The 20,953-nt window shown below is 40.7% G+C and overlaps 1 protein-coding gene across 1 annotated transcript in view; it reads right to left on the bottom strand.

The window, feature by feature from the left end:
* The window catches only part of LOC311493271 (transmembrane protein 132C), a gene marked incomplete at its 5' end in the record, with an annotated part of 234,108 nt that extends 227,363 nt beyond the window's left edge, over positions 1-6,745 (bottom strand). Inside the window, one exon of the mRNA XM_084551833.1 lies at positions 6,664-6,745. Within this exon, the coding sequence (XP_084407959.1) occupies positions 6,664-6,745 (82 nt within the window). The remainder of the gene's footprint in view (positions 1-6,663) is intronic.
* Between the last annotated feature and the right edge of the window lie 14,208 nt (positions 6,746-20,953).

Raw genomic sequence — 20,953 nt, 5'->3', positions numbered from 1 at the left:
TCATGCCGTCTCATGGTCACAGAGTATACACAGAAACGCAGGATCACAGAGGCTTGTGCAGAGGAAGTTGGACTATTTGCAAGTATTCAGACGAATCAGTTGACTTCCAGCCACTGCTCGTAGATTCTCTTAATAGCAAAAGTGTAAGCAGCAGAATAGAATATTGAAACACTTGCCCAAAAAATGTCACCTTAAAGTCCTCAAACGAAGTGATTTTCAGCATCTCAACAACACCCCCACTTAAAAAAAAACAACAACTTGACATCGAGTTAAGGGGTCTTTGTCAGATCTTTGTGTATTTCTAAAGCAACAATCTTTCAGTTGTGCCCACCCGGGGGTGTCTATATTCATTTCTCATCACGTATCCCTTTAAAAGGACTGTCTAAAAGTCTCATGTATTGGTTTTCCAATTCTTGAAGCAAGAGTGAAAAGTCTTCTCCAAGCCAGGCACTGCATGAAGATACAGCCATGGTTGGACACAGACCGACCTGATCTGATGTTGAAACTATCTGGTAAGGGATGAATTCAGAAGCTATTGTGGGGTACACCCAAGAGGTGGTTGTGATGGATGTGATGACTGTCTTTTTCCTCAGCCACCAAGTGTGAACATTGGACATGCACGAACTGGTATAACCCTTGGCATATCACACAACCTACTTAGTTTCAAACACAACCAGCACTTCATTTTAACTACAAGAATCCATTGATTCATGTCATAACAGATCCACTTTCTGAAAGTCTACAACTTGGTAAGATTCTCAAACAACTCTGCCCTTCACCAGCCTCATTGTCAAACATCATTCAATTATTTCCACAAGTGACTCCTAATTAGTGTTAGTAACTTTCCTTTTCTCTTTACAACAGCAAGCCAAAGTATGAAATAACTGACTCATGCACAAAAAAAATGGAATGAATGCATGCTTTGAGTTACTGTTGAAAATAGCAACTTATTTTTTACTTCATTATTTGAGTAGTATTCAAGGCAGGTTCACTTTGCCAGAAATATTAAGGTCCTTCTGTTGCATCTGTCATGTGTATGCCTTGTGTTTTAATGCCTGTATGCATTTTCGTGTGAGCGAGTGCATCTGTGTCAGTGGAAATATGTCCACCCCTGAAGCCACAGTATCCCTCTCGTTGAGATTTACTGATAGAGAAGGAAGTGACAGGGAGGATGAATACACTCTTAGGGCAAGATAAAATCTCTCTCCCTCTCTGTCAATGTCTTCAATCTCTCTGTGTCTGTTGCTTCCCCCTCCTCTGAGCTCTGACAAGGGCAGTTGGTTTCCCTATGACGTCAGTTTTGTTCTGCATCATGTCGGTCTTCTGTGAACAAATTTTTGACTTTTTTTGCATTGTTGATTTAATAAATTCATACTCTGTCTTTCCATTAACTTTCCATTAAACTACAGGTTTGTCATGAATCATTCACACAAAAGATTAACCTGGGTTTAGGCTAATTAACTACAACAACATAATGAATTTGAGCGGATTGCATTGATGCATTAGGCTGTTCAAAACCATGCCAAGCATCCTGAAAATAACACCCAAACCCAACTGTGGGAAAGTGGGCAAATTTACAGAGACCAGAGTAAATGGAGCTCTGCCTGCTTAAAACTAAAAAGATAGCAGCTCAAGTACTATGCTGGAGCATCTAAAAAAAAAAAACACGATGAGGCTACAGCAAGTATCGCAAGTATTTGGACAACTGAAATTAGTTTTGTCTGATCATTTGCTTGTGTCTTGAGTCTTAACATTATCTGCTGTGTTTATCATGAGAACTCAACAAAGATTTCCAATGTTATAACAAACATTTATATTCCACTGTTTCTTTTTAAAAGGCAAATAAAGTGAATTTTACTTTTTACCTTACAAGTTTCGGCTACTCTGTCTCTGTAGCCTTCATCAGAGGTGTCACGTGATGTTGGTGTGACGTCGTCTGTGTTGGTTTATATGGAGTTTTCCATTTGTAAGGTAAAAAGTAAAATTCACTTTATTTGCCTTTTAAAAAGAAACAGTGAAATATAAGTATTTAAGTAGGCAAAATGAACCTCTTCAATATATAACAAACATTGTCCGTTTGCTGAAATAGAAATGATATTCATAACTGATGAAAGCTGTTAAAAAAATGGTGATAGAATGTGGTGACACGGCTCTAGTGACAACTCAAGTGAAATCAATATATTGAACTAATAAAATTTGGAAACCATAGTTTCCTGCGTATTTGTAAAGTTTTGGGTGCAATTAAAAGGGAAAGTTCAGCCCAGCAAATGTTTCTATTGATGAAACAAGAAAATGTGGTACACCGCCAGTGAAAACTATATAGATTTGTGATATATTGTACAAAAAATAAACAGTTTAGTGATTTTTAATGATCAGGATCATTTCAACAATATTTGACTCATCTTATGCTTGTCAGTCATCCGGAAAGAACTTGTGTTAAATGTGTATTTTTTCTTTCCAAAAAAGAAACCTAGCATTTACACCACAATATCCAGAAGATACAAGGCACAAAAAAAATATCAATTATTGCAAAAGTGAAATTTCCTGACTGCTGAAAGATAAAGGCAGAGAGGGAAGAGTGCGTCATGGCCACTTCTTCTAGTATACCCACTTTTGTATTTTGGTGTCTCCATGACCAATACCTACCGTGTCTTCCCCTCTGCTCTGTCCTCTCACTGTCACTATGACAAAAAGCCTATGTGAGAGTGTGCATATGTCTGTGACACAGAGCCAGAAAGAGAAAGGCTCACACTGAAGGGGTATCATTTTGTATAGATGCCTCATATCTCACTCTTCCTTGCACCTCACACCATCCCATCTTGCATTAAAAGGTAAATGTGAAAAGTCCACAATTTCCATCTGTGATATGTGCAATTTACAATCCGTTACTTACTTTTCAGAGAATGAGCCTCTGTGTGCCGGTGTGTTTGGCCGTGCTGTAAATGTGGGTCTGTGAGTGTATGCGTGAATGAGCATGAGTGATCCCAGTTTGTGTGTGTCTGAGTGAGTCAGTCAGTCAGTGAATGAAACCAACAATGATCCTCAAAGAAAGCAGAGCGAGGGAGCATAAAGGACAGGGTGAGAGACTTCCAGTGTGTGTGTGTGTGTGTGTGTGTGTGCGTGTGTGCTAGTGATTTTATGTCAGTAATTATTAATGCTCTGTACGGCATGAGTAATGGTGCATAGTGCTGACATTCTGCTACAGGTTAAAAGTGTCGTGCAAAAAAACACAATTTACACAGGCCAACATACACTCACAGAAACACTCTAAACAGTGCAGGTTTCTCTTTTCCAGGCTTTGACATATAAAGTACAAATTTCTGCTATGTGGCTATTCCACCAACTGCAGCTGAAAATAAAGGAATAGGCCGCTGTCATCCGTTAAGTTGACACAAACTGAAACACCCACATTTAACACAGAAAGCATTTTAAAAAGGGCAACCTCAACAAAAGTGGCAGCACCAAAACGAGGAACGGAACACTGAGGTAATCCCTTAAAAATGACCTAAACCTGAGAGCACATGCTTTGATTTTGAATGTCTTTGAAACTGCTTCCCGAAAATGATGAGATTTCCTGATGTACACATTTTAAATGACCCCAGGCAGCCAATTAGCCATGTATTTTCCTTGGGCATGGTTTTGGAATGTAGCTCTGGGACCATAGAGATATTGATATTTGAGACTACATATAATATATACTGTATTAGAAAAGATTCAATACTGTATATAATATATACTGTATACTGGCCTATATTAATTTGACAAATTCACATTAGATCCCTTTTCATTTTCTTTAAGAAATGTACAGAAGAGAACATTTTACAGCTGACAAATGAACTTGTCAGTGCTCTCTTGTGGACAAATTATGTAAATCTTGTCATTTGTGTACTGCAATTTATTTTCCACCCAGAAATATCCATCAGCAACACATAAACATTACAAGAGTTACTCTTGGTCCCCTGATACAAGGCTAAAATAAGAGTGAAGAAAAAGGAACAACACCCCATTGATTTACTAAGCATTACTAATTGATGTTACTGATTATGACAGTGGATTTTTTTCCTCAGTTCAACTGGCAGTGTGCCACCAAATGCTGGTGAATTTATTCAAAATTGTGAGTAATTTAGTCAAACTGCAGACAAACATCAACAACGCATGCAGCTAAATTGAATAAATTACAAATTAAGCAGTTCATTCAGACATAAAATCACGCATTTGATTGTATGACTGTGCATAGGGAATTCCCAGCCACCCACCACAGATCTCCTACTGAAATTACAGTCCAGTCCCTTCGTGACTGTTCAGCTTCTGAACCTTCGAGGCCAGACTAAGTGCCTCTGAGCAGGCACCTCTCTGATGCTCTGCTTTTGAACAAGCCCATAATGAAATCCTGGAGACTACCTGGATGGTGAAATAACGGAATGATGTAATTACAATGAAACTGAGTGACACCAGTGTAGAAATGCCACTTAGCTTCACCGGAGCGACAAAAACAGGGCCAAGTAGGAGATACAAGTCAAATGGTGACATGTAAGGCTTATAACAAAAAAGAGAAACCATTCAACAACTGAGCTGTGGCTGGAGTCAAATATGGACAATTTTGTAGTATTATAGGTGACTGCTAAAGCAGCAGCATGCACACGCATCTAGGCAAGGAAGGGCCTCTGTGACTAATGGTGAACACACACACACACACATTGTAAATGCAAACAGGCAGGCACAATTGATATGCCAACAAATGTAGAGCGAATCGGTTGCACTGAGGAAGCATTTGCACTATGTGCCAAATCAGTGGACACCAGGAGAGATGGACTAAGGTTGGTGTTTGCTTTTTAAACCGCCTTAGGTGGCTATTACACAATTAGAGTCAGAGTTCCCCGGTGCCCAATAAAACTATTTAACCACAGACCAGTTGGAATAGACCTTTCTCTCTACATATGTACGAGTGAGTTAGACAGAAAGAGAGAGACTGAGATACAACCAGAAAAGAGCGATACTATTGGCCATCCTAGCCACCAAGGGAGCTACTAAACAGCAGTCAAAGGGTAATGTGCACTGTCAGACGAAAAGGTACAGACAGTCCCTGCTGTACAGAAGTAAACACTCGGTATTTGGCATTCCATCTGACGAAGTGAAGCGAGGAGGGGAAAATGTTACAGGAGGAGAGGGAATGTTTGGATGATTTCAGCGTTTGGTTACTCGGCCGTTTTGCCTGGCACAGCTGTTTTACGGCGCGTCGCCCCCGCTCGCCGTCTCCTGTCGGCTTGCCGTGCACTACAACCACCGCGCTCCGGAGCGCACAACGCAGCTACAGTTAACTGCTCAGTGGGCCGTGAGTGATCGGAGAAGATTAAAACACGCGCATGCAACCACAGAGACACGGAAAACACTCAAGGAAATGTGATAGTAATGCCGAAGGGCTGTCATTTGTGTGGAAAACAGAGGCGTGCAAAAAGCGCTCGGAGCCCTTCAAACTCAAAATATCTGTCAGACTTGATTAGCTCGTGTTTCTTCTTTTTAATCCTTGGAGTAAGTGTGCGGTGGTGTTACACGACCTGAATTCAAAATATCTCACCCTATTTTAATAGTGCTCTTGAGCAAGACAATGAATCTCCTGTGCGCAACTATATCGCGCTCTGAATAAATAATCTTCTAAGACCAGTCAAACTGTGTTCTGTGGGAATTTAGAAGTATGTACCACAAGTCAGATCCACATAAGAATTGTCTAAATAAGTCAGTTTCAATCTTGACCGGATAGTGCAGAGATAACCCACACTTTTCTCTCTAAGCGTGCGCTACTTTGAGACAAGAAATAGTCTTATTATAATTTTATTTGAAGTACTTCACACAGACAAGCGGAGCAATTACCCGTCGTATCCTCTCAGTTCACCGAGACCTGGGAAAACGTTAAGAGCAGCGTGGGGCAGCTGAGCTCCCTTTAGTTTAAAGGACCTCATATTATCTATTACAGGGCACACTCATGTCTAAACCAGATTCCAAGAGCGCAAAAGAGGTTGGTTGCAACCAGACATTCGTTTTTATTTCACATTTAAAATAAAATAAAATAAAAAATAAAAAACAAGTATGCCATCAGAGAATGGTACAAACTGGCACACGAGCCAGTCAGCCTCCGACTAGCCGAGGTTCGCGTGTCACATATGGCACCAGTTAGAACGCATCTGTCATTTGACGCTCCGGCTCAGTCAGTTACTCCTTATTCCACACATACATGCGCGGATACAGGAGGCACCGATTTTTATTTTTTGGCAATTGTTTGGATAAAAAGAACGACACGTGTAACATTTCAATTACCAGAGCAACGTTATAATGTCACCCGCCGTCCTGATCACCATATATCACAGAAAATCTCTCCGTCGATGTCACTCCACGCAGCTTGCTCCAATGGGACATTTTTAGTGATGTTATTTTTCTTGCGGTCAGAAGAAGTGTGTAAACTAAGTTTTGAGTTGGGTTCAGCTTACAGATCACCTCCACTCTCCAAAGCCACAAATTGAAACGATATCTCAGTAACCAGTGATGCATTTCGGGGACAAGCTGCCAGTTGTGCCATAACATTTCTTTAAGAAAATAAAACTAAGGGGAAGCAGACAAACAGTGTCTCAAGCTGGCAAAAAGGTTTTCGCCTTCACTCGTATCTCTTACCTTTCCACAGAAAAAGCACAAACACCGTCTTCCAGAGGCGGCATCCCACCGGCGCGCCTCCTCTTCTCCCGACCGTCTCCATCCCTCCTCTCCGTTAAAAAAAAAAACTCCGAAAATGTTCACAAAATGGGATCTTTTAATTTTTTTGATCTCTTTCCTTTTTTTTTTTCCACGGACAGTTTACTATGGTATCGGTGCCATCAATAATCTCATTTTGACCAAACTGCGCTCCCTCTGCGCTTGACCTAAGACACGGCGCAGATGAGGTTTGGAGTAAACTATAAATCCTTCTGGGGTCGGTAATAAAGGAGAACCCCCCCAATTCCGATGAAGACTGGCCCTTTTCCCCCCAAAAAAACTCAGCCGTGTCTCTCCTTCAAGCCAGAACCGATGGACGAATCCGTTTCCCCCGACTGAGCTTTTTCCACCGGTGCGCTCCTCTACCTTATTTATCCAAACGGGACGGTCGAAGCGGAGGAAACCTGAGTGTTTCTGTCTCTATCACAGTTTTCTTTCTTCCAAAGTTTAAACAGAGCGTCTCAAGAACTCCCCAAACGATTTCAAAAGTCCACTTCACGGGCGATTTTAAAACATAAAAAGCCAATAAAACTCTATCACATGAGGCGTGTGCATTAGCTACATAAAATCCAAATTCCGCGCGGTCGGCAGCAGCTCCGACCGCTCTCTTTCTTTTCCTTCCTCCCTCTGCCTATCCTCTGACTATATCCTCCTCTCTCGTGTTATCTGTGCGCGCGTGTGTGTGTGTGTGTGCGAGCCTGGGCTCAACTTGAGAGTCTGTGTACACTTGTCCGCGGGATGGAGGGAGGAGAGGACAGAAGAGGAGGTCTGACGCTTCTACCAACCGGCAGAGAAAGAGGAGGAAGAGAAATGGGGGTGAGGACGGGGAGGAGGAGGAGTGCGGGTGGAGGCAGCGGGGCTGAGAAGTGTGCGGGATGAAGGCGGGATTTGGAGATTTGATTGGCAGATAGGCAACCAATGGAGTGTATAGGACTTTATTTAGATAGTTTCGATCATTTCATCATTTAAGATTCTTTAAAAGGTTTACTTTTTTAATATATATTCACCATAGCACAAATGGAGGGATGGTTTAAAAAGCCTATTAAAAATGCCCAAAGTGTAGTTCATAGGGCTCCGTATAGGAAACATGATAAGCATTGTTCGTGATACGAAGCTGGAGAGGCTAAAAGAAAAGTTTAAAATAAGAATATATCCCATAAGAGCAGGCCTATTTCTCTGCATTGTCTGTGTGTTGGTGCCAGCCGAGCGCGTGCGTGCGCGTCCACGTGTTGTTTATCCTCTTAAAGCCTCGCTCTGCATTATTCATACAAAGACACCCGCTACACCTGTTCTCTCTGTAATCGATAGACGCCAACTTCGCCCGCACACACACACGCACGCACAACCTCCTTTTGTGACAGCTTGTCACAACTGCAAAACGTGATCCAAAAAAACACCTAGTTGTGAAACTCGCTCCCTTCCTATCGCATGTGCGAAAGTCAGAAGAGAGAACATTAAGGTCTTGTTTGAGTCCGAGACCATATTCCATAAGGCAGCGTGCCTGGTTTCCTTTGTCAGCTAAATGTGTAAAAGCTAAAGAGATGACATTGTGACTTATTGAATTGCAAATCAGCCGGCGGAGGGATGGGAGGATTTCCGGAGACGGAGATACGTGAGCCTCGCTGCCTGCCTCCCCGGCTCCTCCATCCGCCCGTCTGTCCAACTCCACGGCCTCGACGAGAGGCTCAGAAGGAGCGACAGCACCCCCTAGCGTCACATATAAAGAAGAGTATACATATGTATTCACAGGAGATAACCCTTCTGGACATTCATTCTTAATCTGTCTTTAATTAGCACCAGCCTGTATGTGATTGTCAGTGAAGAAGCCCTTGACATTGATGCATCCCACATTATTTTTTTTGCCACCCCTCTCTGTTCTTCTCACTGTGTCTCCACCGTGTGAGTCTGGCTGAGCCTGCACACTCTTTTTCCACTTGTCCCGTTTCGTTGCTCCCTCCACCCTCGCCAAACACATTTTTCTGGCTTCCCGGTCACAAGCCGACTGCTCCTATAACGTCTAGGCCATCGGTCCACGTTATGAGGCGGAACCAAATCAGTGCATTCTAAAATATTATTCTAATTTCACTCAATGACTTTTTTCCCCTCAGCCAGCTGCAGCATTCTGTGTGACTGAAGAATCTTTTTTTAACTGAACTATTCCTCTTGGGGCCGCAGCTGAAGCAAGGCATTAGCTCAGCAAGCGTGCGATAAAAAGTAATATTTGTAGAAATACAGTGTCTGTACACCAGTGAGGCCCCACTGTCTGTTTTTGACATTAAATAAAAAGACTTGTAGAATATTCACCTTATATCTATAGTGACAAAAACATCGTTCAGAATGTGTGTAAAAATTCTGTCCCTACAAACATCAAAAGTTGGTCCATCTAAACATTTAAAGCTATGACCTGCCAAACAAATAAAAATGCAGACTTCCAACCATTTTACTCAAGACATAAATGAATTGGCAATTCAGTAGCAAACTTTTTTTCTTTTCCTCTTTAACATTACTTCACTTGTCTCTATTAGAGGAAGCCTGGGGGCAGCAAATATTCATTATGTCACAAAAAGGAAGGCATTCATCACAAAGATTGCATTGTCGTTTTGGAGAGCAACCACTCAAATACAACCTGTAATAGATGTTATGTCACAAATAAAGAAGAATATGCCCTCAAAATCCAATTCTCAGTGTCATACTGGTGGCTGCTCTGCTTATTCTCTGCCAGGCTGACCACAGACACTGACCTGTTCTACTTTTTCTCTTCAGTCAGGATGAGCCGGATGCAGCCAAATTCCTTAATTACAGAAGTTCCACTTTTTACAGCATGCTTGCCGGACTTTGCACTTTGTCTCTGTTCCCAAGAGGAGCTTTTCAAAAGTGTTCTTATTTTAAGGGCAGTTTAAATGCTGGTTGACAGTTTTCATGGCCACTGTATGGCCATGAAAACTGGCCATACAGGCCATACAATGTATCAACTAAAACTCTGTATGGTGAATCGAAGGGAAAGTCCTTCAGCGTATATTACAGAATTTTATTTTTATTATGAGCACTTAATTTTTAAATTCATACATTTTGAAGAAGAATGCAGACCTCTACTGGTGCTAGCAGTTAAGCATGTATGAGAAGTCACACAATGATAATCCCAACAGCAGATGATATCAGAGTTGTATGTAAAATATGGAACCAGAAAAAAAGAAACAAACAAGAAAAAAACAACCTTTTTTCTACTTACTTGACTCCTACTGAGCTGAAGTCAGATGCCCACTTAAGTAGATACACAACAAGTGTGAATTCCCCTCTCGTACGCCTGTCAGTCTGCTGTTGTGTTGTGGCATCCCTGAGGTGATGGTAGTCAACACTACACCATCTCAGCTTCTCTCCCTCATGGCCTCCCATCAGTCAGATGACCTTTGCACTGCAGTCACTCTGCATCTTCTCATCTTTTAAAGAAAATACTGCCTTGATGATTCACACATCCCTCATCAGCATGTGCTGCTAAATACACTGGTGGCAACCCAGTGGAACTCTGGTGGCAACACTCTTTTTATGTATTTGGAAAGCAAAAAGCAACAACCAGCAGAAGTTAAAACCCCTTTGGATCTAAAAGAGAATAATTGCAGAGGTGTTGCTAATCTATGGAGCCCTGAACCAGAAAGACTGAAAACCATCTTTCTAGATCGGTACTCATAAACCTTTCCAAACACGGTCCAAGTGTGATAAAAACCGCATACCTTCCCATGAAAAGTGGGAAAACAACAGATGCTCTTTCACCCAAGGTATTCTTCACATTGACATGTGGAAGAAACCGCCAGAAGATGGGACTGTACAGAAGTAGAGGCTCTACCAAGAGACCCAGGCACAGTCAAACCTGAAAATTGCTACATTTCCCTACAAGATAAACAAAACATTGGTATGTAGTATGTAGTAAGCCTTCTTGAATACTTAAAGGAAAAAGCACTGATTCACTGTAAATCCAAATTGTCCAGAGCAAAAAGTTGGGACTGCTCTGGCTCAGGTGGCAGAGCATATTGTCCACTAATCGCTGGCTTGGTGTCCCTCCTCTCAAAGGCAGGCCAGCACATTGCATGGTGTAAGTGTATGTGTGTGTGTGTGAAAAAGTAACATGTTGTGAGGTGCTTTGTACTGCTAAGGTTAGAAAAGGGTTGTACAAGCAGGATGTGACGGTTTAACTCAGTGAAAATTGTAACAGTTTAAATACCATGCCTAAAATCTTTGCACTGGATTTTTAAGAAGCCCTTCATTGTATAGTGCACTGCTGTGAATGGACAGTTCTATTGTGTTGAAAAGGTTTACCAGTGGAGATAAACAATTTAGCTGTAATTACGTACTTTGCCATGTTTATCTTAAATACATTTTTATGGAACCAAAACTTTAAGCATTTTTAAAATAACGATTGTTTGTGCTATAGCTGAACAGAAAAATCACATATATGCCAACAGCATAAAGTGCATGTCAAATGTGCGGAGATGTGCAAGGAAAAGTGGTGAGACTGAGAGAGCGCACGCAAGCTGTACTCCCTAGATACTGATCCTGGGTCAAAAACATATTTGTGCATAAGCGCATCAGAGAGGGGGTTTATCCCGTACATACAACCTCTAGCTTTGTATTCAAGTGTGACAAGACAGTGAGAGAACGCAGGAGGATGTACAGAGTGCTCCTCTCTCTCAGGTCAAATGGCTCTTGTAGAAATTCTGTCGACAGCTTGTTCAGACGATACCCTCCACTTGGAGGCTGGAGGACGATGACGGCCACTGACAAACCTCCCTATTTACAACTGATTCCCTGACTTTCCATCTCTCTTTCGCTCTCTCTCTCCAGTCAGAAAACCATAGCCATCTCTTTGCTCATTGGAGCAAACTGAATACATTAGAATCCAATTAAGGCCGGTGAAGAGAACTGCTCAGGCTTAGAGTGTGCAGCCATGTGTGTGTGTTCGTGTGGGTGTGTGTGTGTGTGTGTGTGTGTGTTTTGAAGCCCATGGGTGTTGATCATGTGTGATAGCTTATGCCCAGCCAATGTGTGGTGCGGGGTTTTTGGAAGACAGTGTGTGGTCCTCTGTAAAGCATAGCAGGCATGTGAACCTTGCTGTGTGTTTGTGTGTTGCTGTTCAGTGACAGAGGATGTCTTTCGGTCTCACACCAACCGGTTTCTGTTACCGTGTTAACACACAGGAAGATCACTGTCAGGCACGGTAAATCAGAGGTGTGTGCGTGTGTGTGTGTGAGTAGGAAATCAATGACTCTGTGTTGCGTGACATACTGCTCAAGTTCAGTTTAGAATCAGGGTCAGACACACAGCTGCAATCACACGCACACACAAAACAAAAATACAGAAAAGAAACCAAGTAACAAAAATCTAGCTGAATAAAAAGACACAGAAACTGACCACTTACAGAAGAATACACACACGCATATCACCTTACTATTAGTTAATAATTAATTACTAGCTAATCACTACTTACTACTTCCCACACACACAAAGTTCTTGTGGAATAAATTTGGTCTAAAGTCGCTCCATTGTGAACTGCTTATGCTAACATCTGCCAGGCCAAATAAATCATTGATAATTTGTTTACCTCAAAATGGCTCTGATTGGTCGTAGGACTGGTGTGTGCAGAGGAAACCCAAAGGGCATGATACCTGACTCATAATTTGAAAAGAATAGAGTGTGGGTCCCCTGGCTAATGTCACGTCTGTCTTGAAGGAGATGCAGTTGCAACTGCAATCAGTTTTGTATCAACATAATGAGGAAAGGTTGTCAATTAACATATCCAGAAATCCACAAAAAGGTGACAAATGTATCAGTAATTCTTAAGGTTTAAGTTTAAGGTTAGGGAAAGGTAATGGAGTAGTTTAATACAGAAATAAATCCAAAGTGAATTGAGGCACACTACATTACAATACATTTACTGCCAATCATAACTTTTTAACCAAAGGGTTTCTTACCTAATCCTAAGCAATGAATGTGCCTGGACAAAAACTCAGTGTCTAGTTTGTAGGTCCTGTCATCCATACTAACCACCACCTGCTGACACTAGCGATGTTCATATAGATGGTGGTGCTTCTATCACTTAATGAAAAATAGCCTCTGGAGACAATCCAGTCAGGTTAGGTGTATATCATTGTACAAATGGTGAGTACCATAAAAATGGATCCTCCTACTCAAAACTAAAAGAGCTTTCAGGGAGGGTTTATTAAATAAACACATGCACGTACTGAAAACACATACCGTAACTAATCTGTTAAATCAAACTGCCAGAGGCACCTACAGCAATCAGGCATAACATTATGACCACCTTCCTAATATTGTGTAGGTCTCCCTTGTGCCTCCTGAGGTGTCCTGTGGTGTCTAGCAACCGAATGTAGTTAGTGGGGGGCCTTTGTGTCCTATTGGTTGCGGGGAGGGGCCTCTGTGGATCACGCTTGTTCCAGTGCATCCCACAGATGATCAGTTTGGGATCTAGAGAATTTGGAGGCCTGGTCAACACCTTGTGCTGTTTTTCATGTTTCTTTTAGTTGTTCCTAAAGTGTTTTTGTGTGTGTCCCTGTGTCAGGCTGCATCCTGCTGGGGATGGCTGCTGCCATCAAGGAGTGTCATTGCTATGGGGTGGGGGTGTCTGGTCTGGTCTAGGTGGATGGTACACGTCTAAGTAACATCCACATGAATGCCTGATCCAAAGCCACCACAGAGTCTAGACCTTAACACCACAGAGAATCTTTGGGATGTGCTGGAGAAGACTTTGTGCAGTGGTCAGACTCTCCCATCATCAATACAAGATCTCGGTGAAAAATGAATGCAACACTGGATGGAAATAAGTCTTGTGACACTGCAGAAGCTTTTCAAAACAATACCATAGCGAATGTGTGCTGTAATCAAAGCTAAAGGCGATCCAGTGAAATATTAGAGTGTTTGACCCTTTATTTTTGGCCAGACAGTGTATGCACATGGGGACATCTAAATTTCTTCCTTTCATTTCTAGTGTTTAATTTTTTATTATATTCCTCTTTCATCTATCCATCTGTTTTTCTTCATCTTTCCCACCTGTCATCTCATCTCATCTGTCTTTCAGACAGTAATAGTCATCAGTTTGTCTTATTATGAGTTTTATAAGGAGGTCTGTATAGAAAGAAACTTTCATGGAAGGAAGAAACTAAAAAAAAACTGCATGCGGTTCCTTTGTTGTAGATTCGCCTTCAAATCCCTTCACTATGACAGCTTTAGGAATTTAAAGGATTTTTTTCTCATTTAGGCAAAAATACCCAAAGCTTGTGGCAGGACACTGCACATTTGTAAATATTATTTGTGCATTTTTTATTTATTTTTTTAAAATAAAGGGGGACAAAGTATGTGTGGGTTTGTCAGAAACACATTCCATTAATAAGGACAAACACACAAAGGATCTGTCCTTTCCTATATTCTATTCTATAGCTATGGTTATTTTTGTTTACCGAGATAATTAGTGCACTTCAGCAGTGGGTTACTTATTGTGAAATTGATTATTTATTTAAACTATCTAGATTTTGCAAACAAACATGGTGGAAAACATCTAGTTTCAGGTTTGCTTCTGGGCTATCATTCCACTTCATGTATGCAGGGTTGATGCATGTTATATTCTTCTGTGCAGCAGTTGTGGGAAATACTGGAAACTCAGTGCAACACGACTGTGGCTTGTTGCTGATATACACAGGATATTTAAAGCAAATGAAATTATCTGCATAAATATTGTCCTGCAGCTCTTTTCTCAAACTTTTTGTATGATTGGAATCTGCCCAAAAATGTGTAATATCGTCAGACATCCACTAGCTCCTGTCAGGCAAAAGGTTACATATGAGCATTGCTGCCGCCACTGACACACACAGATTAATTACGGAGAAACCTCCAGCCCCTCCCCACTTTCTCTCCCAGCTACAGATGCAATTTACTCGTCCAGCGTAAATCAATGGAGACAAGTGGGGCTAATTTAGACCATTTGATGACAATTTGGCCTTGACCCCTCCCCATCACACACACACTGCCACACACACATTTCACTCACACCCCACTTAATGACTAGCTGCACTGGAGTTTATTACGCAGAACTATGAACCAGCCTTCAGTCTTCCTGGCAAACACACACGCACAGAGGAACACACACTTGCTCACACTCAACACACTGTATATGTGAAAATGCAATGCCCCTTATTTGATGCACACATCGGTACACACACACACACCCGCACACCACACACACACACGATGCAGGCTATAACTTGTGGTCTCTCTGCCTAAGATTTCCATATTGGTTCTGTCAGAGACGATTTTGTTTACAGGGCCCTTTGGATGAAATAACAGCACCGGGGACTATCAATTACTGTGAGGCACGACAAGGAGGGAGGAAAAAGAAGATAGGGAGGCAATGGGGAGAGGGAGGTGGGAGAGAGTGTAAAAGATCAAGAAACAATGGAGAGGAAGCTAGCAAGGTAGGAGAGAGATTGAGAGGTGGGCCAGAGAAGAGGTGGAGAGAAGAATGAAAGGGGGAGTAGGGAGACAGCGGAATAGAGCCAAAGTGAGAGGTGGATTTACCGTCTGCATCTAAGTGGTCAAAACTGAGTCCAAGTTATCGCTGCCATGACCAAGGTCTATGAGCCAAGGTCTGGAGACTATTCAGTATCACACATAACTATCATTCACACACTCACACAGATGCAGCAAGGCTTTTATAAAAAGTATTTGTTGTAGGCAGATGGGTTTTCATTAATCAGTGACATACTCTTAATTGAAAAGTAATAGGTAAAAGGGGTTATACCGACTAGTTGACTTTACTTCTGTGTCATGACGCTTTAAGCAGGAAGTTGACTAGTCGCCTATCACGTGTCAATAACAACACGGACGCCTCGGAGAAGAGCCCATTTGCAACAAACTAGCAGCGGTTTATCAAGTGTGTGGAAATACTTCACTAAAGATGAAGCCCGTTCTACCGTGACCTGCAGAATATGTAAGTCAGTCCTGAAATACAACAAAAGTACTAATGCAATTGGTTTAGGAATTTAAAGGGATTTTTCTGCAGTAACAGAGAGAAGGAGGCTATACATCAACAATTTGCTGGTGAATTTCATTGTCTGAAGTTATTAGACCTTTAGCTGCTATACACTGAAAAGGCTTCAGAGATATACTGCTTTGTTTTTTATTCTGGCTACATTATGTTATCTTACAACACGCCGTGAAGTACTATTAAATGCTATTGACAGTGCTGATTTATATAGGCTATACATATTTGCAGCACACAGTCCTGATAAGCTCATGTGTTTATGTTCAGTTCTGTTGTGTTCTATTTGTTGACTTTGTTGCCGTGGTTCAAGAGCGTGTTTTTTTGTTTGTGTGACATCATCGACTAGTCAGCGTCAACTCAACTTTCACGTCATATTAGTAGATTTTAAAAAATCCGAATTCGTTCAACCCCTAATCGAAATACAGAATAATAACTGTATTAACCCCTTCACGCCTAGTGTCGCGAATTCGCGAAGCACTGTTTCCGCTCAGACTGCAGCCGAAATAACGCATGTAATACTCCAATGTCGGTTTGTGCACATTTAAAAAATTCCTAGGAACCTTTTGCAAGCACTAGTTTCTCGTAGGACCGGTCGGAGTGGTAAGCAAAAACACAAATAATTAATTTCTTTATATAATTAAAAAATCCATTCTGGCGTTAAGGTGTTAAGGTGATGTTAAATAATAAAAGTAATACAAGAATTATATGACGTGAAAAACAGAGTAATCAATGTTGGTTCAAATGTTGAAAATGGTTTGTTGGTCAAATGGTTCTTTCTTTTTTGCTTCATATATACAGTGTTTGATAGACACTGTGGTCCAGGACTAGTCACAATAACTGCACTCTATGAGGCAATAATCAGTCGTACAGGTGAGGAAGGAGTGCCATGTCATTCTGAAGTGTACAACTGAATTACAGAAAGTACAAAGCAATGTGTAAAGCAATGTGTAAGTTTGATTTTTTGGGTCACTTGCAAAAAAGTGTTTGCCATGGTTCTTCAATGGGACCACTCTTTTATCATTTTAATGATCTATTAATATTTTCCTAGTTGCTGTTCAATTATATGTAGATGATAATACACTGCCTGGCCAATAAAAAAAGTTGCCACCCCAAAAAAGGGCTATCAATACTTCATATGATTTTACAAAGGCTATTTCAAGACATGTGACAAGTTCAGTTTTGAAAGACATGAATTAATGTTGACCCATCACAACACTGTAGCTCAATTTTAAAAGCACCAGGCTGCCCCTCTGACTTGAATGCCAGTGCAGTTTACACACCCTGGCTTCGTTCTACATTCTGTTGTCAGACTTTGACACCAGATTTTGGCTGCACCGCAGAGAGGCAGAGCGGTGCACCACAACAAGAACCTTTTCACCACTTCAATGAGCAATCCCTTTCTGATTCATGATACCAGTTTAAAGATAAAAGCCTTGGAAAATGCCCACAGGCCGTGCTGTCAGAAAATGTTGATATTCACCATTGTGGTTTGATTTCTATCTGCATCTGTCTTTACATTGCTCTGTCTGTCGGCCTAGCTCTTCGCATGTGTGTCTATGCTTGTGTACATGTTTTCGGCATGTTACATGCAGTATGTGCTCAGAGAATATGCAGTCATGCTGTTATTTTTTGGTAGAATGACAGAAATCCCTAATAAATCTCTGTACTGAAGAATTAGTCATATTTATTCTGTCTTGGAGGACTTTTTCCAAATAACCACTGTTGTCTGATTCAACAAGAACAAACAATTTCAATAAATATGATAATTTTTTTGTGTCTTCTTTATATCTCTTATGCTTATTGTCTATCTTGACTTCAGGGAAGCAGAAATTAATAAAATTGTAATAGTTACCCAAATGTTTTTGGGTTTTTTTTTTTCGTTTTTTTTTTGCCTTTATCAATTCTTCATATGATTTTACAAAGGATATTCCAAGACATGTGGCAAGTTCAGTTTTGAAAGACATGAATTGAAGTTGACAGTCTGCACTGTGTATGCACTCTTGGAATGTGAAATAGTGTGCATCACCATAACAGTGTCAAAGACATTTACTTTTTGCTTTTTTTTTCTTCACAAATGAGTGTCTGCACCACGAGCTTCGGATACATGTCATTTAAAATCGTTTTTACAATAGATGATTGACAGGTGTCTTCCTTGATGTCAACACAAAGTCTTCCCTTTACCGAATGAGCTCCGGAATGCACTGTCACAGGTAAAAGCTCTAGTAAAATAACTGATACTGAAGTAAAACTACAGATGTCAAAATATATTCAGTGTGACAAAAGTAAAAATAGCAATTTTTTAGAATGCTCAGATTCAGAATAGTGTAGAGTATATTATATCACTAGGTCATTATACTTGCATTAACATTCACAACAAATTAATGGTAACTTGAATTTTTTACCATATTGATAGACTCTCTCTTTACTATTAATATCTTGCAATTGTTGGTTATAGTTTCCATTTTTATTTTGAATCTGCCAAATCTAAAACAAAAGGTAACATTTCACCATTCATCCTAGTGTCCTCAGTTATTTTTTTTTTTATTTCAACTCATCTGTAGGTGGTGCCCACTTAAAACTGACATGACTAAGGTCTGCTAACAACGCCACAGATGTTTTGAAATAAAAAAACCTAGTTAGAACTCAGGAAGCCACTTGGATGAATGGTAAAATGTCGTTGAACAGTTCTTAACCCAATTTTAGTAGTTTCTCCAATCTCCTTAGATGTTTTCTGTATTTGACCCTTCTCAAACAGACTAACATCTTTTTCACAACCACGGAATGTGTCTTTAGACATGGTTGTTTAAGAAATGAGAAGCTACTCATTGCATCAGTTGGGGTTAAATAACTTGTTGTCAGCTGAAAGATAAACACCCATGCAGTAATTATCCAATAGGAGGCTCGTACCTATTTGCTTAGTTAAATCCAGGTGGCAATATTTTTTGGCCAGGCTTCTTCTTCTGTAACTGCTTGTTCCTGTGAAGGGTCGTGGGGGGGAGGGGGGGAGATCTGGAGCCTATCCCAGCTGTCATCGGGCGAGAGGCGGGGTACACCCTGGACAGGTCGCCAATCTATCTCAGGGCTAACACAGAGAGACAGACAACCATTCACACCTGCGGCCAATTTAGAATCACCAGTTAACTTAACAAGCATGTCTCGGGACAGTGGGAGGAAGCCTGAGACCCTGGACAGAACCCAAACTAGTATTTATTAATATTTATTTAATATTTTCTGACATTTCATTGACTCTTGATAGATTGTGTTCAGTGAAAAAAGTTTATAGTGAAAACTGAGCTGCAAAATACAGCGAAACAAGGACATTCACATTACAGAAGCATACATAATTTGATCTTCTTCTAAAGGACAAATGCATTAGGGAAATATTGTTTCTGTATAGATACCAGCAAATAACTTGTAGAGATCAGTTACTTCCCCACAGTATTAGTAAACAATACTTTATTGATTCATGAGCACACAACACAGACACACAATCAAATGAAACTTACAGATAAATGGATCTAGACATTTGAAGAAGCACTGAAGCCCAAACAGAGAGAATAAGCCTGAGAGAAACATATATCAGATTTACACACTCAGCTGGATGGCTTTCACTTATATGAACAAACACAAACACAGAGTGAGGCAGACACACACTACCATGAGCTGAATAGCGATTCAAACAAACATCCAATTTGCTGGACAGATTACCCAGGGGGGCCTCGATGTTTGCCACCTGAGAGGGGGTGGGAGATGACTCATCGGGAAGATGCTAATATCATTATACGCACACATGCACAAACGCACACACGCGTATATATATACACACACACACACATTCACACTTGCCCAATATTAATGCTCAACAGAAGCACACTGCAACTGGCAACTTAATTACAATCATTTCACTGTGATCGTTTCCCACAGGAGGACAAAAACACCCCAACACACTCCAATAAGACAATTTGGACCCAACACTCTGAATTAAGAATATCGTCATATTGGATCATTTCCCCAGTGAGAGAGTGTGTGTGGACTGTATGTGTGTCCAGTGATTCATTTCATATTTAATACATTTAATTCATACTTTCCTCCACAATGACGCTCATCAACTGACATATTGCATTGCTGCAGCAATCTGAGAATGATAATTTGCTATATAATTGAGAGCCCTTGAAAATTTAAAAAGACTTGTTGAGCCAACTTAAAAAGGTTGTTTTCTAATTTAACGTCCAAAGAGTAAGATATTCGGGGAGACTGCAGCGAAATAGGTTTCTTCAGCTTGTATCAAGTTCCAGCTCCAGTTATACAAATCTTTAATTACCTAGTTTGTGTTAAATTCCCTTTAAGTTTATTTTGATGCCTAATTCAAAAACTTAAATGTGTTTTGAAGTCATGTTGGTGTTGTTTGTCTCTACAGACTACTGGGGAAATGACTTGAATCTTTAACTGAGTGCTCTAATATGTTCACCACTAATTGCTACTGTGGCAATGGCATGAAACAGGTAGCGTACCATGGGTTTTCAGAGCTTTTATGCTGAACAGCTGCTCAAAACAATGCTATCAGAGCATGTAGAGTGAAACCAAATGTGTCAGGTCAGACAGCTAAACAATGAGCTGAAACTAACTTTATAACCCCATGAAGCTGGGAGAGTTACAGATAAGGTTGACACTTCTGTGTAGGAAAGCATACTACAGTACATGCTCACCCACGAACCAAACTTTCCAAACTACCTTATCACTTCCACCACTAGCTGTACATAAATCCTGCACTGCACAGTTATTGCAGAATTGTCCAGTGTGCATGTAATTCATTGGGAGTTAAGAAAGCTCTTGGTCCAAAAATAACCCTGTATTATGAAAACACAAGGGAAGAAAATAATAGATAACAGTCCAATTTAAAGTCTAACACTGTATTGATTCAGCCAAAGCACAGCAGCGTCCGGGACAGCAAAAATGGCAGAAGTTTTTCAAATAAAACAACCCACCAACCCAAGTTTTGACTTGATTTTGAAAAAATAAAAGCAAGAATTAAGCATGCATCTTACTTTGAAGTGGGCGATTAATGCCTTTGTGGGCTTCCTATTTATTTAGGACACAAAACTGCGGCAGATAATTAAACAGAAATATGTATCAGATGAATAAAATCCAACCCAAATCCAATCAGAT

This window comes from Chelon labrosus (genome assembly GCF_963514085.1).
Source record: "Chelon labrosus genome assembly, chromosome: 9".
Lineage (NCBI taxonomy): Eukaryota > Metazoa > Chordata > Actinopteri > Mugiliformes > Mugilidae > Chelon > Chelon labrosus.
This window is presented reverse-complemented; position numbering and strand designations above follow the sequence as displayed.